The sequence below is a fragment of the Aotus nancymaae genome, unplaced genomic scaffold, assembly GCF_030222135.1.
Source record: "Aotus nancymaae isolate 86718 unplaced genomic scaffold, 86718_ANA_hifiasm-v0.15.2.pri h1tg000057l, whole genome shotgun sequence".
Lineage (NCBI taxonomy): Eukaryota > Metazoa > Chordata > Mammalia > Primates > Aotidae > Aotus > Aotus nancymaae.
The window spans coordinates 2,740,143-2,767,559 of record NW_026988471.1 but is presented as its reverse complement, the minus strand read 5'-3'; the positions used below and the strand labels follow the sequence as shown (position 1 = coordinate 2,767,559).

The 27,417-nt window shown below is 47.2% G+C and overlaps 1 protein-coding gene across 3 annotated transcripts in view; it reads right to left on the bottom strand.

Moving 5' to 3' along the window:
• TRAPPC12 (trafficking protein particle complex subunit 12) overlaps positions 1-27,417 on the bottom strand; it is a 99,594-nt gene that overhangs the window by 33,149 nt on the left and 39,028 nt on the right. For all 3 annotated transcript variants that reach the window (XM_064363822.1, XM_064363823.1, XM_064363821.1), the window contains 3 exons: positions 23,973-24,086; positions 21,261-21,399; positions 4,228-4,340 (listed from right to left, as the gene is read on the bottom strand). In XM_064363822.1, coding sequence (XP_064219892.1) covers positions 4,228-4,340; positions 21,261-21,399; positions 23,973-24,086 — 366 coding nt within the window. The remainder of the gene's footprint in view (positions 1-4,227; positions 4,341-21,260; positions 21,400-23,972; positions 24,087-27,417) is intronic.

Below are 27,417 nucleotides of genomic sequence, written 5' to 3'. Positions count from 1 at the left end.
AGGATAATAAAACCACCTGCAGGTGCCGCGGGCATTAGAAGCGGTGATCAACACAATGTGTTCGGCACGGCGCCCGGTACCAGAAAGCACCTCGCACATCCATGCAGCGTCAACATGTCACAGCACCTCAGTGCTGGGAAGCACAGCACGTGTCCCGAGCAGGCTGTGTGTGTGGTTTGGGGCAGCTGTCGTGAATGCTTTAAACAACACAGCAAAGAGCAGTCCACGCAGGAAGAGGCCTCGCTAACACATCTTCCCCGAGTTGTGAAGGCCTCGCTAGCACATCCTTAGGTTTAAGACTTCCTGAGGATTTCCCTGAGTTGTCAAGGTCTGGGAAAATGAAAACATTCATGCTGGAGAACCGTGGAGACTCTGGTCTGACCTCTCTCTTTATTCACCAGTGGAGAGCAGAGGGGACCGAAGGCCACACCAAGCTGCTCACTTTCATCCACCAAATCAACACTGGCAGAAGAGTGGCGGGCTGGCTTTTCATACTGTTAGATTTCACACTAAGATGCCCCAGTGTTGGAGGTGGGACCTGGTGGGAGGTGTCTGTGTCCTGGGGGCAGATCCCTCACGGATGGCTTGGTGCCCTCCCTACAGTAATGAATGAGTTCTGGCTCCATTAGTCACCTTGGGATCTGGCTGTTAAACAGAGCCTGGTGCCTCCCCCTCCCTCCTCCTCCTCCTCTCCTCTTTTGCTCCCTTTCTCATCATGTGACACACTGGCTTCCCCTTTGCTTTCCACTATGATTAAAAGCTTCCTGGCCAGGTGCAGTGGTTCATGCCTGTAATCCTAGCACTTTGGGAAGCCAAGCGAGGTAGATCATTTGAGGTCAGGAGTTCAAGACTAGCCTGGCCAACATGCTGAAACTCTGTCTCTACTAAAAATACAAAAATTAGCTGGAAGTGGTGATGGGCACCTGTAATCCCAGCTATTCAGGAGGTGAGGCAGGAGAATCACTCGAACCTGGGAGGTGGAGATTGCAGTGAGCCGACTGCTAGACTGCACTCCAGCCTGGGTGACAGAACAAGACTCTGTTTCAAAAAAAAAAAGAAAAGCTTCCTGAGGCCACACCAGAAGCAGATGCTGACACCGTGCTTCTTGTATAGCATGCAGAACTGTGAGCCAAGATAAACCTTTTCTTTATAAATGACTCACTCTCGGGTATTCCTTTATGGTACTACCAAATGGACCAAGACACACTTCTTGAGTAAAGAAATTCTACCATAACACAGACTTTCCCTTTTTAAACTCTGGATGATCATGATGTATTGGTGATGGCTGCAAACCTAAAAGGAGGGGTGAAACAAGCATCGTCTACCAAACTGCGAACACACTGAGGGCGAGGCTGTGTTGTGGTGAGCCCTGAACTGCCAGCATGTGGCACTCAGTAGATGCTGATGGCCACTTGCTGCATGAACAAATGAACAAGCTCAGATAGAGCTGTTCTGGACAGCAGGGAGACAAATCACTCCATGTCCCAGAGTGCTTACGTGCCCAGTGCACATCCAGATGAAAACCAGTCACAGAAAGGTGAGGAATGCCCCGCATGCTGCCTCGAGCCCCTAATGTGTAAGGAAGTGAGAGAGGAAGCTGATGGCTGCCCTTCTCATGCTGCAGAAGGTGGCGGAGACACAAGGCTGACTGCATGGTCACGCTCTGGGTCTTTCCCTCCTTGCCCAGGCATCCACCAGCTGTGCCACAGTGGGGTTCTCTCTCTTAAGAAGAGGTCAGATTTTAAGTCAGCACATAAAGGAACACATAGAACTTACATATTGAAATTAACCATGAAAATCCTTTAAGGTAAAGCCCAACATACATCTTTCCATAAATCCAACTGCTTGTTTTTCTTCCAGGATTAGAACAAATTGTGATTTCCTCAATTAAGTACCACAAGAAATGCTGGCTTATATTTGGATCATGCCATAGAATACATATGCATCTTTAAACGTGAGCGTTGCCTGAAGTGTGGTGATGTGCTCACGCGATGAGAGGCAGGTGGAACTGCAGTCTGGCGGAGGGCACGAGAGGCAGGACGGCGCTCTCACTGGTGGTGGCCCCACCCAGTCAGCCCAAGAGAAACGTTCCTAGGATGTGACTGCACCAATCCTTCTGGTTTCTCCCACCCCCCCAATGCTTAGCTGTCAACTGCTGTCACTTGGAAGCCCCACAGAGTCTCAGAAGGGCCTGGCACAGCAGAGTACAGGCTTAAGCCCATCTCCAGAGGTCAGCCAGTGGGAAGGGGCAGTGCCCCCACTCAGCACGGGGGTCTTTTGTGTAGATGTCCAGCGACCTCGAACAGCACTGTCCTTCCTTGGAGCAGAAATACTGGTACAGGGTGGAAGAGAGGACTCTCAGTCTTCCTTCCTTCAAATGGGACATGTTACAGTGATGAAGGCAGTATGGGCTCTAGAGCCAGATGACTTGGGTTCAACTTGTGATCCTGAGTAAGTTAGCTAAGCACTCCATGCCTCAGTTTCCCCATGTATAAACTGGGATAATAACATCGCCTTCACAGGGTTGTTATACGGATTAAATGAGTTGATATTGGAACTCAGAGCAGTGGCTGGCTCATCATGAATGTGGCATAGGTGTCTGTCAGGAGGAGTAAGTGCAGTGCCTGGGCAGTGGTGTGGGAAGCTCCTGCTCTCTGTTCCACTGTCCCTGCTGCTGTGCAGCTGGTGCTGAGTGGCTCCCTGAGCGTTACACTGGAGTATGCATTTTATTTTTTTGAGACAGAGTCTCACTCTGTTGCCCAGACTGGAGTGCAGTGGCTCGATCTCGGCTTACTGCAACCTCAGCCTCCTGGGTTGAAGTGATTTTTGTGCCTCAGCCTTCTGAGTAGCTGAGGTTACAGGCATGAGCCTCTGCGCCCAGCCTGTAGTGTGCATTTAAGGAGCATAATACTGAAACAGGAAATACTTCAGGACTGGGATGGCTGACTTGCAAAACTACCTCAACTCACTTGGCTTCACCATCCACAAATCACCCTATGGCCCAGAACTTTCTCTCTCAAATGCTATAAAGATTTCCTACAATGTGACACGGAAGATAATAAAAAAAAATTGTGTACAATTTAGAAAGTCATTGATTTAGAATTTCTCAATTTCAAGTCATGTGCTTCCTATTTCTGTAAATAAAATTAAACCCTGTTTTAAGATTCAAGAAAAGTGTTGCAATATAAAAAAGTTGGTAACATGATTCTCCATCAACCGATCAAAGTATAGAAAGCAAACAGTTTTCTTTTTACCTTTCAGGTTATGGTACTAAAAGAATGGAAGTGGGCACAAAGCCCAGGGCACCAGCTGCCTGGAAGTGCCTGCTTCTCCTCCACAGGTAAGGAGGCCCTTCCTTCCTCACCAGGGACACTGACAACGACATCACCTGGGAACTCTGCAGAACTTCTGTAACTACCGCTGGCAAGTGAAAGGAGGAATGTGGCAAGAAGAATCTTAGTTTTCCCCAAAAGTATAATATGCTGCTGCTCCTACTGACCACCCGCCTGTTGTTACAGTTTTCGAAGCACTTGCGCATACCTATGTCCTCGAACCTCTACAGAACACTGGGACGTGGGCAGCAAAGGCAGGATGACTCCCAATCTGAGACAAATAATCTAACAGCCCGTAAACAGCGAAGGCTCTGGGTCCCACATTTCTTCCCAATGTCGGTTAGTGTAATAACGTCCTGGTTTGGTGCCTCCCACATGAACTGTGACTTCACAACCAAGAATGAGTCGGAAAACACTCTGACTCTGCCTTTGGAGTCAGGATCATGAGTGACAGTTGTCATAATGCAGGACTACTTACTTTGATGTGAAAGCTGAAACCATGATTGCTTTCAATACTGCTCCGGCACCTCTGTCTGCACCTGGCAGGTGAGTGTGAGCACTTGTGGGACACAGGAGTGCTCTGGCACACTGACTTTAAAGCTTTAGCTGGCAGCCTCGGCAAGAAAGATGCTTCTGCATTTCAGCTTCCCATAGCAGCAGGCAGTAAGAATCACAGGACTCAGCTCTGCTAGAAAGCCTTAGCATTCCTAAAAAAGGCTTCAGCAAGAGCCACGACAGCCAGGCCACACAAACCGGGTCACCCAGCCTTCCGAAGGCAGAAGCAGCAGTGGTGCATGGGGCAGGACAAGCAGGAAACCGCACAGGCACGTCCTGTGGGGAGGACGTGGAGGGCGCGTTATCCCACGTGGCGGGGAAGAATGGCAGCGTCACCTACCTTGCTGCAGACAGTCTTGACCCTGTGCAGTCTGTCCAGCGACTCCTGCGGGTTCCCCAGGTACTGCTGCAGCTCCGCGTGCAGGATGCGCATGGAGAAGGGGACCATGGAGCCTGGAATCCAATCAGCGCCGAGTGAGTTTGTTTGCCATAACTGAGCGCACATTCATACTTGGCACACTTGAAGGAGGCGTCGCAGATGTCCCAGCAGAAGTGATGACAGATCCCTTTATTTCTTGTGAAGTATTTAACGGTGTCAGCTATAAAATACATGCTGGTTTTCTCTGTGGAGCTCTATCTATGTATGTCTAGACAATGATCAGAGGAGACAGGTGGTTGTCACCACGCTTTCCATAGCTAAACTGTGATCATTTACAAACCACTCCCAAATGAATGAAATGTAGAGACCACCAACTCCTCCTCCAATAAAAGAGAAACCAGGATGCTCAGGTATTCTCTAATATTTCTTTAGTTTAGCAAGCTCGAATGGAAGGTTCCTAGGTTGGGTTCCCCAGAAGGAGACCCGGAAGGGAGAAGCTATAAGCCAGCCAGTAGTTCTGGAACTGCTCCCGGGGAACCCAGTAGGTAGGAGGGGAAACTGAGCACAGGTGAGTCTCAGGCCCGGGCCCTGGGAATGGGCCTCCCACTGGATTCTAAGTGGCCCTGGAGCCTATGTTCTGCCTCTGAGCTGTCCCAATAGGAGGCAAGGGATTGGACTTGAAAAATCCACTGCCCAGAGCCGCCTGGCTATGAGTGTGCTAAAAAGAGGAAGTTGCCCAAGAGAAACCACCTGGATATTGTACCACACGTGGCTGCCTCATCTCTCAGGGTAAGGGAAATATTTGTTACTATTATGTTCTCTTCTAACAGGATTTGGAAATCAATCTGTAATATGTATACCTGGTACATAACAATCGTCAAAAGATCAAATAGCATGTATTGATTAGAAATGAGATAAAGAACAGAGAAATGCCAGCAGAGGGCAATCACACAGATTCAGTAAAGCGCTTTTCAAAACAGGCCTAAGTGATGAATATTCAGATCTGGAATATAGTTTGAAAGATGGTGAGAAAACAAGCGTGTGACTTCTGTAAGCCACTTAACATCTCTGGGCCTCAATGCGTCCATCTGTCTATTCACTAGCCATTACTGAGAGTGTGGCACGACCACACTGAAATGGGCTTTGTGTTTATGCTCTTTAATAAAAAAGGTCCAAAAGGAAGAGAGTCAAAATTAAGGGATACTATGGAAAATAGTGCTGTTATGACTGTAAGCCTGGAGAAAAGAAATATAACAATTATTGAACTTAAAATGTTTAAACTTTCTTTTTTGATGCCACTAAATAATTTCTGTATCTTAAGAGAATGACTGAGCTTAAGTTACAGCCTGGGTTACTTTGGTTTCCTAGAAATCAACATTTCTAGTCTATCAGCATAATGACACAGGGGACTGGCCTCCGATGTAAGTCATGTCACTGTGAAACCAGCCCAACACGGTAAGTTATATGTAAGCTGTGTCACTTCCATCCTTCTGTCTCGTGTAGAGAAGGGGCCATAATCGCTCCTGTGTGGTTTATCACTTACTTCAAGGGAAAGACAATCTCAAGAACCCTTCAAGCTCCACAATATAAGCACAGAAACAACCTCTACTGGTAGTTCTCAAACCCAATTTATAGACTAGCTGTTAATACTCCCATCTGGAATACAGTTCGGAGGATGGGGAGAAAACAGGCTGTGGGACTCCTGCGAGCCACTTCACCTCAGAAGGTGGCAGAAAGTTATCTGCCCCTTCCCCTGACAACAGCCCATGGACATGGGGGTGCTTCTGCATGTAAAAAGGACATGTGAAAATATTTTGAACTAAGTGAAAATAAAAATACAACTTATCAAGATTTGTGGGAGCGAATGCAATGACAAGGGACAAGTCAAAGGTACGGCCTGAGAGGAAGGAAATAAAACTACTTGTTTGCAATGACATAATTACGAAGAAAAATCTCAAAGAACAAACGACTTCTAAACTAGTAAGTGACTGAAGGTCACAGGATACAAGATTCATACGCAAACGTCAACTGGCTTCCTAGATATTATAAATGACAGGAATTTGAAATTAAAAACAGTATCATTTCCATATAAATAAATGAAATATCCAGGTATAAACTGGACAAAATATGCATAAAAGCTGTAGGAAGAAAACTATAAAATTGATGAAAGAATTCACAGACTTGAATAAACTGAGAGACTCCACATTCACGAACAGGAAGAAAATACTGCTAAAATACCAGTTCTTTACATCTTGACCTACAGATTCGATATAGCCCCAATCAAAAAAAATTCCAGCCAATTATTTTGTGGTTATCAACAAAATGATTCTAAAGTTAATACGGAGAAGGAAAACACCCAGAATATCCAACACTATATTAAAGAGAACAAATCTGGAGGGCTACACCATCCACCTTACAGAGCCACTGCAGAGCTATTATGAAAAAGACTGGGTGACTGCGTGGTCCTGGCAGAAGAATGGGCAAACAGATCAACGGCCCAGAGCAGAAAGACGAGAGATGGGTCCTCACAAATACAGTCACCTTGATCTTTGACAAAGGAGTAAAGGTAATTCAGTGGAGAAAGGACAGGTTTTTCCAAAAATGATGCTGGGACAACAGGACGTCCAAATGAAAAAAAAAATGAACCTAGACAGAGATCTTACATCTCACACAAAAGTTAACTTGAGATCAACAACAGTCCTACATGTGAAGTGCAAAAACCATAAAACTTCTAGAATAGAACACAGATGAAAATCTAGGTGACCTGGGTTTGTGAGTAAGTTTTTAGATACAACACCAAAAACACAATTCATGACAGAAAAAAATCAGTAAGTTGGACTTCATTAAAATTATAAATGTATCCTCTGTAAAATGTAGTGTTAAAGTGACGAAGAGACAAGTCACAGATAGGAAGAAAATATTTGTAAAACACCTAGCTGATAAAGAACCTGTATCCAACACATACAAAGAATTCTTAAAAATCAACAACAGGCCAGGTGTGGTGGCTCATGCCTGTGATCCCAGCATGCAAATTGCTTTTTTATTTGTTTCTACAAAAAATACAAAAACTTAGGTAAGCAGGCTTCTTTTTTTTTTTCCTACAAAAAATATAAAAACTAGCCAGGTGTCTGTGGTCCCAGCTACTCCATTGGTTGAGGTGGGAAGACTGCTTAAGCACAGAGGCTGGAGGCTGCAGTGAACCATGATCGCACCACTGCACTCCAACCTGGGAGACAAGAGTGAGACTGTCTCAAAAAAAAAAAAACAAAACCACGATAAGAAAACAACCCAATTAATCAATAAGCAACAGATCTGAACAGACAGCTTGCCAATAAAGATTTATCAATGACAAGCATATAAAAAGATGCTCATTATATGTCATTAGGGAACTGCAAATTAAAATTTAAACAATGAGATAACACTACACATCTATTAGAACAGCTAAAAATCCAAAAACTAACATAAACAGGATCTCTCATTCATTGCTCTTAGGAATGCAAAACAGTGTGAAAGCGCTGGAAGATGCTTGGCAGATATTTACAAAGCTAAGAATACTTTTACTATAAGGTCCAGCAATCACAGTCCTAGGGATTTACCCAAGGATTGGAAAACTTGTATCTACACAAAACCCTGCAAAAAAATGTTTATAGCAGTTTTATTTGTAATTGTCAAAAACCAGAAGCAACCAAGATATTCTTCCGCAGAGGAGTGGATAAATAAGCTGTGGTATATCCATACAAGGGAATATTATTCACAGATAAGAAATGTACTATCAAACCAGAAAAAGAGATGGTGGACCCATAAATGCACATTCCTAGGTGAACGAAGCCAATCTGAAAAGACTATATACGATGTGAGTCCAACTCTAAGGCCTTCTGGAAAACGTGAAATAATGGAAAGACTCAATGTTCCCAGGGGTGGTGGGGGGATTAATCTAGGTTGGTGTGGGGGGATTAATCCAGGGGTGGTGGGGGTTAATCCAGGAGTGGTGGGGGGATTAATCCAGGGGTGGTGGGGGTTAATCCAGGGGTGGTGGGGGGATTAATCCAGGGGTGGTGGGAGGTTAATCCAGGGGTGGTGGGGGGATTAATCTAGGTTGGTGTGGGGGGATTAATCCAGGGGTAGTGGGAGGTTAATCCAGGGGTGGTGGGGGGATTAATCCAGGGGTAGTGGGGGGTTAATCTAGGCATGGTGGGGGGTTAATCCAAGGGTGGTGGGGGGATTAATCCAGGGGTGGTGGGGGGATTAATCCAGGGGTGGTGGGAGGTTAATCCAGGGGTGGTGGGGGGATTAATCTAGGTTGGTGTGGGGGGATTAATCCAGGGGTGGTGGGGGGTTAATCCAGGCATGGTGGGGGGTTAATCCAGGGTTGGTGGGGGGATTAATCCAGGGGTGGTGGGGGGATTAATCCAGAGGTGGTGGGGGGATTAATCTAGGGGTGGCGGGGGGTTAATCTAGGCGTGGTGGGGGGTTAATCCAGGGGTGGTGGGGGGATTAATCCAGGGGTGGTGGGGGGATTAATCCAGGGGTGGTGGGGGGATTAATCCAGGGGTGGTGGGGGGATTAATCCAGGAGTGGTGGGGGGTTAATCCAGGGGTGGTGGTGGGATTAATCCAGGGGTGGTGGTGGGATTAATCCAGCGGTGGTGGGGGATTAATCCAGGGATGGTGGGGGGATTAATCCAGGGGTGGTGGGGGTGATTAATCCAGGGGTGGTGGGGGATTAATCCAGGGGTGGTGGGGGGTTAATCCAGGGGTGGTGGGGGGTTAATCCAGGGGTGGTGGGGGGATTAATCCAGGGGTGGTGGTGCGATTAATCCAGGGGTGGTGGGGGGATTAATCCAGGGGTGGTGGGGGGTTAATCCAGGGTTGGTGGGGGGATTAATCCAGGGGTGGTGGGGGGATTAATGCAGGGGTGGTGGGGCATTAATCCAGGGGTGGTGGGGGGATTAATCCAGGGGTGGGGGGGGGTTAATCTAGGCGTGGTGGGGGGTTAATCCAGGGGTGGTGGGGGGATTAATCCAGGGGTGGTGGGGGGTTAATCTAGGCACGGTGGGGTGTTAATCCAGGGGTGGTGGGGGGATTAATCCAGGGGTGGTGGGGGGTTAATCTAGGCATGGTGGGGGGTTAATCCAGGGTTGGTGGGGGGATTAATCCAGGGGTGGTGGGGGGATTAATCCAGGGGTGGTGGGGGGTTAATCCATGGGTGGTGGGGGGAATTAATCCAGGGGTGGTGGGGGAATTAATCCAGGGGTGGTGGGGGGTTAATCCAGGGGTGGTGGGGGGTTAATCCAGGGGTGGTGGGGGGATTAATCCAGGGGTGGTGGAGGATTCATACACAGGGCAGTGAAACTGTTCTATATGACACTACAGTGAACATGCGACATCAGGAGTTTGTTGAAACCCACAGAATGAACAGCAAGAGCGAACCCTAAGGTAAACTATGTACTTTAATAACAATGTACTGATATTGGTTTATCAATTAAAATAAAAGTACTCCACAAATAAAAATTTTTATAGATATTAATAAAAATGCAAGATGTTATTAAAAACTGTGTGTAGAAGAAAAGAGGGTATATGGAACTCTCTACTCGATTTTTCTGTAAATTACAAAAAGGAAAGATAAACCCAACTACGTATATAATTTAGTATACAATAAAGATGGTATCTCCCAGGCATTAGATGGAAAATGGAGTTTTTAATGAACATGGTTTGGATATGGGGATTGCCACATGAAAATAGATAAAATCAGATCGACATCTTTGAGGGGAAGGACTGTGTTCTTGGGATTTCAAATTGGAACTTAAAATATGCATATTTTTTCTCAGAAATACTATTAAATATAGTGGCCAGCTGTAGCTGAAAGAGTAATATTAATACTTGATTCAAGGTGCATTCTGATCAGCTGCAATCTTATCGCCTGCGCCCTTGTTAGAACTTGAGAATCTCAGGCCCTGCCCAGACCTGCTGCGCCCGAGCCTGCTCTCCGTAAGAGGCTGGGTGACTCGTGTGCATGCTGCAATGGAGAAGCACTGCTCTGAAACATAAAACAGGACCTCACTGATGTGAAATTAAAATTCACTAACTCAAAGGTTATCAGGTAATAGCAATTATATTTTTATAATGTCTCAAAATGCACACTGACATTCCTTAGGATCAAATGAAAATGGGTGATCAGTACCACATCTAGTGCATTCGCTATGTACCAGACAGGAAAATGTCCTTCACTAGGTATGTATTGTTTCCTTACTGCCTCTACCCTGTTCCCTTGACCTCTACCACAGGAACTCTAACTTCTGGGCATCCTTGTTCCCATGGAGGGTGATCAGTTCTCCTGCTCCACCGGCCAGTCCCTCAGTCCAGATGGAAAACTGCGGCTTGAAGCGGACTGCCCAGGGTTCTGTGGCAGGGTAGGGAGTTGGCTGTGTCCTCATTATGGTGGCACTGTTCCCTCATGCTGCCGCCTCTCCTTGTGGACAACGGGTTATCAAGTAAAGAAACATTCCCTAATCCCAATTCATGAAAACCTGCCAACATATGGCCACCAGGCCACTTGTCAGCAGCTCTGCAGAGACTGTCAGCCGGAAGGTCTGGCAGCAGCCCCCAAGCAATCCTCTCTCAGGTGTCCCTCAGTGGGAACCGGAAAGCTGGGCCCTCCCCAGGCAGACGCAAAATCAGGAAAGACAGCAGTGGTGCCCCAAGCTGGCCAGGCTCTTCCTTAAACATTCTGTCATTGTTTGTGTCCTTCTTAGAAATACCTGCAGCAAAGTGAACACTGAAGTGGAAAGAGACCTTCTTCCTGGTTGACTTGCATTAGTGAAAAAGTCTTGTGCAGGCTAAAAATCTTAAGTAATAAAAATCCAAAGGAAAAACATACCTACAACTTTATATGAAAGAGAAAATGTAGAAAATTAAATCAGAAAAAAGTCACCCCTTCCTAGAAAAAATATATGGATCATAGAATTAAAACAAACAAACAAACAAAAAACAAACGGAAGCAGCCCGTGAGCTCCAGGTAGGGTGTGTGAATTTCACTGAGCTGACACTGACTCAGCAGCTCCTGGTGCTGGGCAGAAGGCTGGCACCGGGTACACACAATGGCAGCCATGCGGTCCGGTCCATGTCCTCAACCTAACTACTCCCTTCTTCAACAATACATACACAAGCTGCTTTGGTGTAATGCATACTTTTGTCTTAAGTAAATGCACATAAAAATACCCTTAAGCTGATTCTCTCGGTGACCAAACCTAGCCCCTGCCTCTGAAGAGCTACCTTGGGAATCTCAGTGAAATCCTCCATGCTGAGGTGGCTGTCAAGGTAGATGAAATATGTAAGCACTTCCACACCAGCCCTGAGGCCCGTCTCTCTCCTGCAGGGAGAAAGAGCATTGGAAAGGAAAAAAAAGGAGAGGTGAGTCAAAATCTGTGAGGAAAAACAATTCCTAGTGGATCTATTTTTCTGGAAGATTCCCATGTAGAGTTGTGACCTGCCAAAATCTAGGTTGATATAAATACTGTAGAAGGGTTCTCATTTAACGTTTAGAAAACATTAAATGAAAATACTTCTACAAAATTCATATCAGACAGTTCCCTGTTATGCTGAAAATCCATACTGCTACTATAGAAAAGAGAAATGTGCCAGGAATTGCCTGGGCCTTGGTGCTGGGCAGTGAGAAATGAAAGGGAAAAAGATGGCATTTCAGCTTCCCTTGGGTGGGGTACACCACCTGCCGCCACTCACTAGCTGTTTGTGCTGGTGGATATGGTGGACCACAGCCTCTCTGCAGCCTCCTGTGTCACCTGCAAACTAGGGCGGGAGGCACTGGATGCAGCTAGGTTGCTGAGGCCAGAGCAGGTGTGACGTGATGATGCCTGGATGCCTGTGCCACCTGCCTCAGAGAATGTGGCTGCAGGTGCCTTCCAGACCCTTTGCCCAATTTTAGCAGCTCTACCCTTTCTTCAATAAGGCACAAGCTTAAAAGTTTGCCCTGGCATTGCCACCTCATTTTCAAGTTATGTGAATGCTTTGCTGGGGAGACTGCTTTGTATTTATCTCCCTCTGTCTCCGCCTGCCTGGGTGTGTCCTTCTCTATCCTGACCTCAGCAGGCAGGAAAAGCCATGCCTTTGGCTTCTCTCTGCTCAATGCTGGGGATACTGCTTGGTGTCTGTGCCCGGCCAGGCACAGTGTCACACTGACAGCTCTCAACAAGTCATTTTTGACTTTAATGTGGCATTATCAATTAAAAAAAACATTTTTCTCTTAGGACTTTCTCACACAAAGACAGTGAGAAAGTCCTAAGAGAAAGAAATACCTTAAAGATTTATTATTTAAATAATTCACTGAACGAAAGTCTCCAAAGCCCTGAAGCATGAAGACAAATGATGCTTGGGTCACTGCCTCTGGCTAACGAGTCTGCCACAGCCATGTGCGACCCCCACGTGGCTCCAGCTACAGCCAGTGACTGGCCGAGTCCTGTATCTTGTGCAGACAGGGTAAGGAGAGGTCTCCATTCGGGTGTTCTCATGGTACACATGGAACCCCAAACTGAAAGTTCTCATATTTTTAGTAGTTTGTTCTAAGAAAAGACTGAAAATGCCAAACTTCATAAAAATGGTGAGCAAAATAAAAAGCAGTAAGATGAACTAATGAGCCTTCTCCAAACAAATAAACCAGCAATCACATGTCCAACAATGAACGCTTGGGAGTTATAAGTGAAGCATTACGACCTGGAATCGAACTCAAGCAGAACGTGGTCACTCTGCAAGGTGAGGTAATTTTGTCATGAAAAATAAAATCTGACATTTGAAACATGCTGAAAATTTAATTCTGAGATATCACGTATGGTTATGTGTTGACAAAAAAAAGTTTCAGAATTTAATTTGAGAACTTGAAATGTGGATTTCATGATTTTGGAGGGAGGATAAAAAGGGATGAAAGACCCAATGACAGTGTGCTTTACTTACACAGAGGAGCTGACAGCTGATGCAGGAGCAGAGAGATTTGGCATCCGATTAATTTAAGCGTTTGCCCCCTTAATTTTAATTTGACTTGATGGTAATCCATAAAGGATTAAGTTATGAAGTACGATTTCGTATGAAGTCACAGCTCTTGTAAGTTAGACTAAACGTACAGATCTGAATTTTGTATTAGAAGCAGCACTGCACGTCTTAAACAGCACAGTGTGGATAATCAAGTTGCTTTATTTCCAATGGGAAGAATTTTTGGCCTGTTTTGCCTCTAGTTGCGTGGAAACTTGAAGTGAGCGACTGAATGCAGAATGCAGCACTTTAAAAATTCAAAGCACTGTAAAGCTTACATGCTCACTGTCGCCATCAATTTTTCTTTGGAACGAGAGAGATGGGTAATTCCAAACAACAGATTAAAGAAATGGTGGTGGGGGTCTGGAAAAATTTAACTGAGAGAGGATGAAATTAACCTTGCCAGGAATGGACATTTAATTTTCTTTAACATAGTGAAAGTGTACAACACAAGAGTGAACCCAAGTGTAAGCTATGAACATTTGTTAATGCTGTACCAACACTGGTTCATCATTTGTAACAAACGTACCACACCATTGCAAGCTGTTAATACAAAACGCAATGAGTGATCTAGGAATATTGTTCATGGATATCCCTGTCAGCGCTTCTCATGGCTACGAACCCTATAGCGGGAGAAACAATCTGTTCCACAGACTAACAACTTAAAAAATAAATAATTTAATTAAAAGAAAATTAAAGAAAGAAGCCTTTCTTAAATTAAAGTACAGACATAGGAAGAATGGCTCTCAAAAGAGCAACTGTAGGATTTTGGAAAGGTATTTTAAAGCCCTAATGTGAACAGTAATTATGAAGTTATTAACATTTAAGACAAACAAAAACAAAAATACTTTTGGTGCTGGGAAAAGGTGGGCATCCATGGCGACCTTGCCGCCCTCTGGGGTGGAGGAGGAGGTGTCCTGGGAGGGTATGCTCCCTGCGGATGCTGAGGTACCAGTGAAAGCGGACGGCTGAGCTGTGCGGAGATCACAGAGTCTGTCTGTCTATAGGGCCAAAGACTGTGGGAGAAGATCCCGGGAGCATCCCGTTGAGTGCAGCCCAGCGCACTCGACTGAAGACGGCAGGGCAGCAGGTGCTGTAGGGCCGCAAGACTCTGCCAGGAGAGACAGCATCTTCAACAGGTGTGCATAGGGGCTCTGCGGGGCTGCCTCAGAGCTCTTGGAAGCTCCAGGTGAAGAGCTGCCTGTCACCTGGCAGAGAGGGTAGACTCTCTTCCCAACACTGCGTCTCCCAGAGCTCCTCCCATGCCCAGCGGACGGTCCCGACGGTGTGCAGCAGCTCCCTCAGGAAATGTTTCCGAGAGCTGTCTGCTAAATGTCCTTACCTGTCTCAGCCTACTTGGCAATGACAAAGGCATGATTGCTTTGCATTTATTATTCCTGATATAACAGTATGTGGACTCAAGAAGATACTCCTAAAACCTATTACGTTGCAAACAAAAAAGGTTATGTTTGTACTTTTAAATTAGAATTTTGTTTTCAGGGTTGAAGATAATATTTCCCAGAATGGGAGAATATATTAATATTTCCCAAATACGAAACGAATGAAGGATTAAATACCTACTATGTAGAATGAACCCCAACCAATTAATAACAAATATAACCCAACAGAAATACGGCCAAGATTATCAAAGAGTGAGTTACTGAAGAGGAAACTGCAGAAGGACACAGAATTCGGCAGAAATCAGAAAGACCTAATTTGCGACAGGAGGTAGAATTTTAGACACACTGGTGAAAGTCTGACAATCTTTAGTCATACAAGAGTGGGGAAACAGAAACTCACACACTGTGGCTGGGAGTGGAAATTAGCGTGGTCACTTTCACAAACCCACCTTGAATTTATACCTTAGAGAAATTCCTGAACATGTATAAAGAGAAATGTACAAGGGTGTCCATAACACCACTGCTCGTAATGGCCAAAGGCTGGAAAGATCCTAATCGTTCATCATATAGATACAGATACGGATTGATATGAATAATGGTAATCGGGAAAAAAAAGCAAATGAAGAAAGATGTGCTCACGATGCACATTTACAAAGCTTGTAAGACAATACTCTCTCTCTATGCATGTATTTCTCTGTGCGCATGTATGTGTGTGTAGATGAAGTGAGTGCGAGAACCTGACCTGGAAGGCTACACAAAAAGGCACGGCTGTGACTGCTTCTGGGAGGGACTGAGTGGGAAGGAGCGTCACCGGCTGCATCAGCAACAGGTGCTTTCATTTGTTAAAAAACGTCTGAGGCAAACACGAAAAAATATTTGTTAATTGCCTGCGTATTTAATATTTGTATTTAAATAAATATCACTTTTTGTTGAGCAAAGAGTAGATTCAACCGGATCCCCAGAGTTTCTCATAAGATACAGAAGTAGTGGGTTGGAATAAAAGTAAATAGCTTTTATTAAAAACCTATTAGAACAGAAAAAGAAGTAAAATAAAAGTAAACAGTAAATAGATGCGGGCAACATAGAAAATCAAATATCTGAATTTGCACAAATCAATCTGGAAGCAACAGTGACTTCCTGTGCAGTTAAAGAGCACTCCACCTCAACTAGCTGAAGAATTCACAGACAGGGAACTTCCATTTCAACATCAGAGAACCACCAATAGGAAAGGCAACCTGAGGATATGCTTATCTTTTCTCTGCCCCGGAAGATGCCTGATGCAGGGTATCACTATAAAACTGAGGTTCAATTTTCAGAGATAAGACCGTGGCTGAGAGCAAGTTTTATGCGTACTATTTTTATTCCTCTTGTTTTGACATCTTCTACCAGTATGACCACCACCGCTCCTCTGCATCTACTGAAGCCGCATGACAATTCTAGACAGAAGAGCTCGGCTGCCAAGTTATGTGTGAAGTCTGAGGAACTAAAGCTGCACACTCTGTAAGTGTGTCCTGCAGGGATGCAGGGGACTTCCAGTGAATGAAAAGATGTGGACAATTTGCTCACCACCCTCAGCCAGCTGGCTTCCAAACACAAATCTGAAGTTTCAATTACTACCCCGCAACCCATGATATGAACTCTGATAAAAGGCTTGATGCAAGAAGCTCCCAACTCTGCTCCTGGAACCTGTGTGCTAGGGATGAATGAAGCTAGGGAGGGATGGAGCTAGGGATGAATGGAGCTAGGGAGGGATGGAGCTAGGGAGGGATGAAGCTAGGGAGGGATGGAGCTGGGGAGGGATGGAGCTGGGGAGGGATAGAGCTGGAGAGGGATGGAGCTGGGGAGGGATGGAGCTAGGGAGGGAAGAGGCTAGGGAGGGATGGAGCTAGGGAGGGAAGAAGCTAGGGAGGGATGGAGGTAGGGAGGGATGGAGCTAGGGAGGGATGAAGCTAGGGAGAGATGGAGCTGGGCCCTGGGTGCTAGGGATGGATGTGGGGTGTGAGAGGGGAAGAAACAATGAATGCAGTGGAAGAGGAACAGGAAAAGGGGGTGAAGATTGAGGAGCCAGGAAGGAAATAAAGAGAGGACACTCAGGTAAGCGGCAGTGCTACCTGGCTTCTTGTGGCTTTGGGGGTCCCACCAGAACCATCCAGACCTCAGCTCCGGGAGAGCGGGGCTGGGTCAGCCCCTGCCCGTCATCCTCGGCACTCTTCCTGTGCACAGGAGGGAGCATCCGAACAACCAAGTGAAAGACAGTGCCAGGGTCAGAAATGGGCTGGGCTTTGGAGGTGGCTGAAATTGCTAGAAATGACATATAAACACATCAACCATAATACTGTTCCTTTCTTGGTTGAAATTTTTAAAAAAAACCTTCATGATTTTTACACACGATTCATTACATGTCTTGTTATGAATACTCTGAATGGGCAAAAATTACACCCAATATTTACATGAAATATATTAAAGCTCATTCATAAAAGTTGTTTTTATCATAATAGCATCCTTTTAAAGCACATTTTAACAACTTGGTTTGCTTATATATTGCAAGCTAAAATGAAGTGAATGAATCAAAATCTTACATTTATGCTTTGTTACACTACAAAATGGGAAGAAAAATGAGTAAACATCCAGCATATTTTTGAGAATGAATGTTAATACACTTTCACTAAAACATATATGTATGATTTATGTCTATTTCATAATTTAAATTAGCTGCTTAATGATGCATAGCTGCTATCTTCTTTTTATCCATTTACCAATGCAATTTAATTTCAGGCAGAATCAAAGCATGTTTTCCAGGCTCAACTGCACATCCTTAGGAAAACATGTCCTCAAAGTGAGAAGGAAAGATGATAGGTGGTTCTCTACCTGAACCCACGGATTTTTATTCTTTATCTTAAAGGAAACTCAGTGTCATTTCCATCAAAATCCTCTCCTTAGAGATGGGTAAACAAGGCCACGGAATCTTCAGGGCACTGTACAACAGGACACACAAGGTGAGGCTGGGCATCCCGAATGACTAAAGGTAAAGGTTAGAGACCAATGGGAGGTGCCGCTTTTCGTTGGTGAGACGGAGTCTTGCTCTGTCGCCCAGGCTGGAGTGCAGTGGTGCAATCTTGGCTCACTACAACCTCCACCTCCTGGGTTCAAGAGATTCTCGTGCCTCAGCCTCCCAAGTAGCTGGTATTATTATAGGTGTGCACCACCATGCCCAGCTAATTTTTTATGTTTTTAGTAGAGATGGGGTTTCACCATGCTGGCCAGGTTGGTCTCAAACTTCTGGCCTCAAGTGATCTGCCGACCACAGCCTCCCAAAGTGCTGGGATTACAGGCATTAGCCACCACGCCCGGCCAAGCTGGAGGTTTTTGTTTTGTCACTCACTACAGGAAACATCTGCCTTTCAGTCACACTCATTCTTAACCACCTGTCATAAAGTCAGAAGCAGGTGAGGAACAACAGTATTTTGAATCTATAATGCACAGGGCCCTCAGTAGGAAAAGGAACCAGAGCTTGGTGCAGTTCTGCGCTTCAGAGTATCTGGTGGTTCCAATTAAGGCCTGTGTGTTCAATGCCCTGAGATTTCTGTTAGCAGAAGAAAAAATGCCTAAAAAATCAGCTGTGAAGTCCCAGGCCGAGGCCCAGGCAGAGTCCCACAGACCTGGGTCCAGCCCCTTCCCAGGACTATGAACGACGTGGGAAGGGCGGGGTCGGAGGAGATGCTCAGCCTACAGCCAGGCTGAGGGGGAAGAAATGGTTGTATTTAGGTGGGGGGGAAAACACAGCTGATCCTTATAAGAAATATGAAAACTGCCACTTCTTGACTATGATAGCTACCAGGCATAACTGATTAAATAGAAACACTTCCAAACTCCCCCAATTAACAATGCCTTTAACTGTTCCATCTTTTCTTCACAACCTATCAAGTGACAGGCTCCCCACTCTTTTTGGACTGGAAATTTGGTCTTACATGGAAAGGATGACCCTCAAAAGGCAACGAAGTGGAGACAAGAAATGGACATGACAGAATCAGGAGCCCAACTAATTTACAAGATAGAAAAGTACCCTGGAATAACCAGCAATGGCTGTATCTCTCCAAACTCATGAGTGGATGTGGAACCACCCACGTGTGGACTGGATGAAACGCTGGAAGGACGCAGATGAGACTTACTGCTGGGGAGAGAGGATGGATAAAACCCTGCTCCTTGGGGACAGAGCTCAGGACTACCAGGCAGCTTCCTGGCTGGAGTGTGGGAGAAGAAATACTTCAGGGAAGAAGTAAAGACATTTTGATTCAACTTACGGCAGCAAAAGCCAGACTCCCGGGGACAGAAGGCCTGCTTGGCCAGCAACGCCAGCGAGAGCCCTTCAGTAAGTTCCCGAGACCCACCTGGCCCCACTTCCTCCACCTGTTGGCCATGCCATGGCAGACAGGGCTCCTGACATGCACCCTCACATGGCCCTGGCTTCGGCCTGTTCCTCCTGGTCATATGGAAGGGTAGCGGGACTGGACAGGCCAGTGGGTGGGCAGGAAGCGTCACACATTAAGGCCTGGAGTCTGTGTCCCTGGATGACACGGAGTCCTAAGGCCGAGAGTGACAGCAGTGTTACTGGTCCTTCCTGACTCTGTGGCTACCTCGCTTGGTCAGTTCACGTCCATGAAATCAAGCCGGCCCCAACAAGACGATCTCTTTGATGTATGCCCTATGTTAGGTACTAAAACTTACCCTTTCCATTTTTTCTTTTCTACAAGGGGCAAATTCCCTTAGTCAGAGGAAGAAATAATTTTAATACCAGTAAGACTAAAGGCCAAAAACACTTTATACTAAGAAATGATAAAAATCTCTATCAGTTCCGGGATAACTCAGAGTAATACGGACCAATTCCCTACTTGGAGAAAGGTAAAGATGATAAAGGACAGAGCACAGAGAATAAAGAAAGCTGGTGTCTGCATTCCTTCCTGTACCCTCCCCAGAAACAGAGCAGAGTTTTGAGAATAAAGAAAGCTAGCGCTCCTGTACCCTTCCGAAGAAACACAGCGGAGTTTTTTTTTTTTTTTTTTGAGACGGAGTTTCGCTCTTGTTACCCAGGCTGGAGTGCAATGGCGCGATCTCGGCTCACCACAACCTCCGCCTCCTGGGTTCAGGCAATTCTCCTGCCTCAGGCTCCTGAGTAGCTGGGATTACAGGCACGTGCCACCGTGCCCAGCTAATTTTTTGTGTTTTTAGTAGAGACGGGGTTTCACCATGTTGACCAGGATGGTCTCTATCTCTTGACCTCGTGATCCACCCGCCTCAGCCTCCCAAAGTGCTAGGATTACAGGCGTGAGCCACCGCGCCGGGCCCCAGAGCGGAGTTTTAAGCTAAAAACACACAAAGAAGTGGAAAGATCTGTTTTCACTCCAGCCTTTTTAGTTCATCTACTCACCTACTAGTATCAACCAAGTTAAACAGAATGTGTATTTAAATTTCCTGAGACTTCTATAAGAATTATTATTTTATTATTAATCAGGCCTTTGCATCTCTTGTGCCGCTGGTATTAAAGACTTTCTAGCTCCAATCTGGCTCTGCGTTTCCTGACAACCAGGACCAGTCTCTGTAGCTCACTCCCGCAGCCAATGAATGCTGACAATCGAGCCTGCAGCACGCGGCGGCACGACACTTTCCTGCCATTGATCAATCCGGAAGAGAGTAAGAAAACCAGCAAATACGGCTGGTACTAGATAGCAGCCACTAATCAGCTTACACACGACATCACTGAATCTTCATGACACCCCAGGAAGCAAGGAGGACTGTCATCTCTGTTTTACCAATAAGGACGCTGGGACACAGAGATGTCACATCACGCCCCCAAGGCTACAGTCAATGGGGAACCAGGATGTAACTGGGGATGCCTGACAGCAGGGCCTGGGCTTTCAACAGCTGCTTACACTGCCCTCACGAGACACCTGCCAGGACTGCTTTCTGCACAAGGCTACAGCACTGCAGACGGCTCTCCGTGACCCACCCTCTCCCTTCCCAACTGTTTCTTTCTTGTCACCCTCCTAGAACGGCCCTATGCTATAGCCCAGTGTTTTCCAAACAACGGTCGTGACTGTGACCCAAAGGATGAGCCACAAGCAGATTTTTAAAATAAATTACATCAGAATAGAGACAAATGGGAAATGTCAGGGCATGCGCCACGTGGCCAGACGCGTTTGGCTTCACTGCGCTGCGTCTCTGCGCATCAGGCCCCGGTATGGGATGGCTCTGCCCTGCGGAGCGCAGCTTGGAAGTCGACCACTGGCCCCTGCACTGAATCGTGCTGCCTTGACAGAGCAGGTGTGGGACAAATGGCTGCTGAATGTACAAACGGACGCACCACGGAGCGCCTCCAGGTCAGGGCATTAGTAAATCTGAGTGGGAGCATTCCCTAAGTCAAGGTTTGTTGCTAGGTACTTAACTGCTTTTTCAAGACTGGATAAATAAGGAAAACTGCGGTTACCCAATTATGTATAAACCAAAGCAAACCAGAGCGAAACACATACAAACGTACAAACATGAAACGCCACGGCCTTACCCCTGCGCCCAGGGTACACGTGCGGGTAGTACTCGTAATAAAGATCTGGCTGATCAAGGTTTCCAAAGGGTTCAAATTCCATCTCAGCATTCTGGAAGAGGCCCAACTTCACTAGCAGCGCCAGCCTCACAAACCAAAGCTAAAAACACAAAACACGATGGAAATAAGAGGTTATCTTCATATATTCAGTTCAGAAATTCCCATTCCTTATGAAGTTGGTGTTAAAGGTTAATTTCAGAAATATTAAAATAAGGGCTAACCTAACTTTCTATCTTTGCGTATTTACACAATTGTGTTTAAAAAATTATTCTTGAGGCTGGCTCATGCCTGCAGTTCCAGCTACTCAAGAGGCTGAGGTGGGAGGATCGCTTGAACCTGGAGTTCAAGTCCAGCCTGGGCAACATAGTGAGACCCTGACTCTAAAAAAAAAAAATTACTATTGAGTTTAATAACAATGTGAATGATTTTACGTAATTGTTTACTCAATAAGTAAACAGTGCTTACTGAGCAGGTGTGCGTGCAAAGCATTGTGCTACGTGTCATGAAGATGAAAAGGCACCAAAGGAATGTGCCACCTAGCTGGGGGCGGGGCGGGGGGGAATGGGAGCACGAAGGAGGGAAGCGCAGGGCTGGCTGGCTGCCTTCGAAGGCAGCTTTCAGGGCTGTGGAATTTCAAATGGCCACAGGCTACGGAAGGATCTGCTGTTCAGGGAACGTCAGGACAAAGGCACAGAGTGGACAGAATGCAACGTCTGAGGGCACAGTGTGCTCTGACAGCATCGAGTGCGTTCAGGAAAATGGGGGGAATTTGCACTAGAGAGCTGCAGAGCCAGAGACTTTTAGGATTAAAAGGGGTTCCTTAGAAATGACCTAATTTGATCTGACTTTACTGATGAGAAGAACGAATTTCGCCAAGTGTCTGCTGAGGACGGATGGATAAAGGAATGAGGCACGCCGCACAATGGAATCGCACTCCTCTTTCACGGAGGAAGTCCTGTCGTTTGTGACATGGATGAGCCTGGGGGACGTGACGTTAGACGAAACAAGCCAGGCACAGAAAGACAAACACCGCGCGATCCCACTTACACGTGGAATCTGAAAACGCCGAACTCACAGAGGCAGAGTAGATGGCGGGTGCCGGGGCTGCGGTGGGGAGGGGCAGGCAGGGGAGGTTAGAGAGATGTTAGTTACAGGGAACAAAATTCAGTGAGACAGGAGGAATAAGCTCAAGAGATCCACTGTAGACATGGTGACCACAGTTAACAAACACTGTACTGTATACTAAAAATCGCTCCACACACACAGCATGTGAGACAACGCATGTGATTTAGCCATTCCACAGTGTATACATATCTCGTCACGGTCCGAGGGTCTGCACACAACGTGAGAAGATGAGATTTCGCACGGGAGGCAATGGGAAGCCACCCAGCTCTTGACTAGCTCCGTTTCAGACTGGCTCCTAGTGTAGACCTCGCCTGCCCCCCCCCGCCCAGCCCCCAGCCCCGGCAACCACCATCTACTCTGCTTCTGGGACCTCAGCATTTTCAGATTCCATGCGTAAGGAGGCTGCTTCCCCCTCCTTAGGCAGCCTGGTGGTCCCCGGCTCCTGGGAGGTCATCATACTGGGGTTGGGTCAGTGCCGACACCTGATCAACCAAGTGCGCCACAGCCCGGAACCCCGGGCCCCAGCGACCCTCCCACCTCGGTCTCCCCAGTGGCTGGGACTTCAGTCACGTGCCACTGTGCCAGGCATAGTTTTTGAGCAGGAAAATGAGATTATCAAAACTGTGATTTAAGACTTTTTTGGAGGTAGTTTACAGAATGAATGTGAATAAAGAAACCTGAAGTAAGTTCCTATAGGAGGCTGAAGCCACACTGCAATGAGAGCTTGAACTGCGGGCGGTGGTGGGAGAAACGCTAGACTGTTTAGTCTAGGATTTAGCAAACCAATGGATGGACAGGTGATGGGGGATCGTGCGTTTAAAGCTAGAGTGGCTCTTCTTGTCAGCTCTTGGGGAAGAGGGAGAAGGAGAAGGAGCCTGCTGAAAATAGCTAAGTTGTCAGGGCTCCCCAAAGCTGCTCCTTTCAAAGCTCCTCACAGTTCTGAAGGACCTGATCATCGGTTCAGTCCCGGAGGATTCCCACCTAAGCTAGAATACCAGTTAAAAACTCCCCAGGGAAAGGTAAGACTTTATCAACGTTTGCGGCTGTTCCTTCTTATGAGATGAGTTTCCTTTTGTTCATGAATCTATGTTGTGCATTCCTTTTTCTTTTTTTTACATTTCAGAGCAAGTGATATCATACCAAGAGGAGCCAACCCATGGCACAGGGACCTCTGTCCTTGGGGTGTACAGAACCAGCTGCTCCTGCACCGTTTCCCACAGGCTCAGATGCACCCCGGAGTCCCGCTCGGGCCAGCCGCTGCTGCCAGTCGTGAGGTGAACCCACCTGCTGACCCAAAGCCATGCCAGTCCCGCCATGAGACTGAGTGTGAGCACCTGCGAGTGTGCTTCTGGGGCGCACACAGGCATCCTGACAGTGCACAGTGAGAATTCCAGTGCCTGAGTATGGTATATACAGTAGACTTAGGAGAGAAAGAAGCAGGATATGAAAATATACTTTCTGTTATTGGCATGAAAGGCCACGGTCCTGTCCACGTCCCCACACTGTGAAGAGCCAGATTAAGCGACAGCACCTGAAAGGTGTTCTGACCTGCAGCGAATCTGTCGTGTGGCTGGTGGGCAGCCCGCTCTTGCCGTAGCCCTGGCCATGGGCGGTGAGGAGGCGTCCGCACAGGTCCACTGCCGCCCTCCAGTTTCTGCAGCTCTGCAAGACAAGGCAGACACGTGACCAAACACACATGCAAGGCACGGGAGAATACAGACCTGAATGCACAGCCACTGGATATAGCCGCTCACCTTGCTGCAGGCAGTCCCAGCCAGCCATTAGTAACCACGACAAGGTCAGTGTGCTGGTGGCAGGGAGGGAATGCCATTTGTCAACGTTGCACGTGTAATTAGGCAATGAGAGACCCAAGCGTGAGACACAGTTCAAGCTGATCGAATCATAAAAGCATGAAAATTTAACAACCGATAGAACGTCAGGCGGGGCTTCTTATTGGAAAGCTCCCATCTCTCAATCTATGTGACTGCTTTCCTCGTTAGCAAGATTATCTTGTGATTTCTGTCAACTTAAGATCAATAAATTTGATGCTGTGTTGGATATATTTGTATCTGTAAGATCTGCATGTGACTCTAAGAGGCTCTAATGTTCATAATTCTAATTTATCAATATGAAAAAAATCAATGAACTATGTGGACACAACACGTTCCAGGCCCATGTGGCAATGCACAGCGGACTTTCCCACCAGTAAACATTACGCTTCCACTGTGGGAAGGCGGGCTGCTGCCGACAAACTGGCGGGTTCCCGTAGACACCTGTGTTTATCTCTGCCCTTATGCAACAGAGAAGGGAGGGCCATTAGGCAAATGAATGGGAAAATAAGATCAGAATGTTTAAACCTTTTAAGAAGCTAAAAGTGGACGCTCACTGTCTTTTCTCAATGTAACAGGCACTGTCTTCAAACCCTGTAGACGTCCCCGTTTCTGCGGCCAGTCAGTAAACAGGCTTTAAGCACCTCCTGCCTGGCAGAAGCCTCGAGGCTGCTGGGGAGGTTGCTGAATGAACGCTGTGTCCTTGCACTCATTAGTGGTATGATCCAGCGAGGGAGAGAGACAAACAATATGTTTCTCAAGAATTCACTCAATGATTTTGTGTGCACGCCAAGCGCTTCTCTGACAAGAAGTTTAAGAGTTTGTGTATTTTCAAAACGTGTGGTCGGGCCTGCCACACACTTCTGCACCCTAACTCACACACGTGCCGCGCCCTCTCTGCACCTCCTGCAGTCCACGCCAGGACACAGGAGACTCGGGCCCTGCTCGTGAAGCGCCTAGGAGGGAAACGAGCTCAGCTTTGCCCCAAAGTTGCTCTGCTGTCCTTTATTTGGGCGTCCCCAGGCGGGAGCTAAGGACTTGCTCTGAATTCCAGCTGCAGTGGGGGCTATGCCGCAGGCAGGAGAGGGGGGCTTGTGTCTTCCGGGGCTCTGACACTCACACTGCAGGCTCAGCGATGGCTGCGTTTACAGAGCGGGGGTCATCTGTCCCACCTCACAGATGTGACCATGAGATAAGATCTATGGAAGTGCTGAGCACAGTGCCGGGCACGAGGCAGACATTAAAAATGTGGACAATGCCACTACAAATTCCCAAACTGTCCCTACATAAATCCAGAGTTGGCGTGTGCGTGCCTAGTGAAACCACATGTGTGAGGGAAGGAACTGGTGCAGGGCCCGGAGCACCAGACAGGTCAGGCTCTATGACGGCTAGCCGTGTGACCTGTTACAAGCCGCCAGCTGTCTCTGGGCCGCAGGCATCTCAGCTCCTGCAGGTCCTCTCAGGGGTTGAGAGTTCGTCTTTCTTTTAAAACGCTGAACATTCTACTGTCCAGGTTACCAGTTCGTTTATCCGCTGACCTACGGAAGGACTTCTTGGTTTTGTCTAGTTTTTGGCAACTATGGATAAAACTGCTATCAACATCTTTGGGTAGATTCTTGTGCAGATATGAGCATTCAGCATGACTGGCAGAAATATCCAGGAGCCTAATGCAGTAACCAGATTGCTGGGTTGCATGTGAGAGTCTGTTCAGTGCTTCAGGAAGCCGCCGCGCTGCCTTCCTAAATGGCCGCACCATCCTGCCTTCCCCCGGCAGTGAGGTCCCGTGGGGCCGCACTGGGTGTCGCTGGTGTGGTTTTCAGCCACTCTGACTGGCATGCGTCTCACTGTCAGGTGGGCATGCCCACCGTCTCTCAGTTTCTCCTTTCACTGTACCTGCCACAGCCTCACCATGAGTACCAGCCTCCACGGCACCGACCAGCAATCTGCAAATATCAGCTGGACGACCCAAATGAGGTTTCTTAAAATGTATCTTGTAGCTTTCTTTATTGGAAATAAGATCAGAACATACACAGTGCAGTTGGCTTTTCAGCTGCTAAGGCAGCCCCACACAAGCACTGGAGTCTGCGGCTTTCTTCACTAGCTGGTGCGCGGCCACTAGCTCAAGTCTGAGAACCACTGATGGACGGTGAAGATCAAACTGGTGCCACGCTCCCCAAAACTGTCCACACTACAGCGAAGAATGTCACATAACACAGGATTTCTGTGTTCTGGTTGACAGTTCAGAAATATTTTTAGATTGGTTAAGATAATTTACTAAAATGATCTCCAAATGCCTACTCTAGTCTAAATTCAATGCAATAATCACTTTATATAATACAAATGGCTATGTATATTCTCTTTGAATTGCAAATGTGAAAGAGTGAGAGGGAAAGACACTGTGCCAAGTCTGAACCAGTTCTATATACACATCTCGGCAGAGCCCGTATCCAGGGGCAACTAATAACTGCTCCCTTCCCGGTTCCCTAGGCCTGAGGCTCTGGCCTTTCCTACTAGAGGCTGGGGTCCTCTTCCCTCAGGACATGACCTACAGTGAGGACAGACAGGAGTTAAGCAGGGAGGCGGGGAGGGGCAGAGGCCCTAGAAGAAGACAGAGTGTGTGCAAAACCTGGTGAAAGCAGGCTCGGGCGGCCCAGGGGCAGAGTGCAGGTGCAGGGCCGAGGGGATGCAGTGAGGACCAGGGGACCAGAGGGAGGCCGTGGAGGGGGCGCCGAGCAGGGAGGATGAGGCGAGGTTGGGGAAGCAGGCGAGGACGGGGTGGCATGAGGGAGGTGAGGCCGAGGAGGGTCGGGGGTTCTGGCCTTTGCAGGCTTCCACGAGCACGGGCCACAGCAGTGTCGGGTCATCACCACATTTGAAGGCACCAGTCTCCCTGCACTGATGGAGTGAACTTAAGGCGCCTGTGTAGATGTGAGCAAAGCTATCAGGAGGACGTTCCAGCAGCCAGGCCTGGTGCTGGCAATCTGTACATCTTGTGGGCACCCCGCCCCGCCACTAACTGCCTGAGTTGGCAAGCAGAGCTCACAGGAGCCCAGAGCGCAGCCTCCTGTGCATGTGCGTGGCGGGAAGGTTTTGTGCTGCCATGGAAGAGCTGGGCATCCACAGCAGAGCTGAGCAGCTGCCGCAGATGCCGTAAGGCCAGGAAG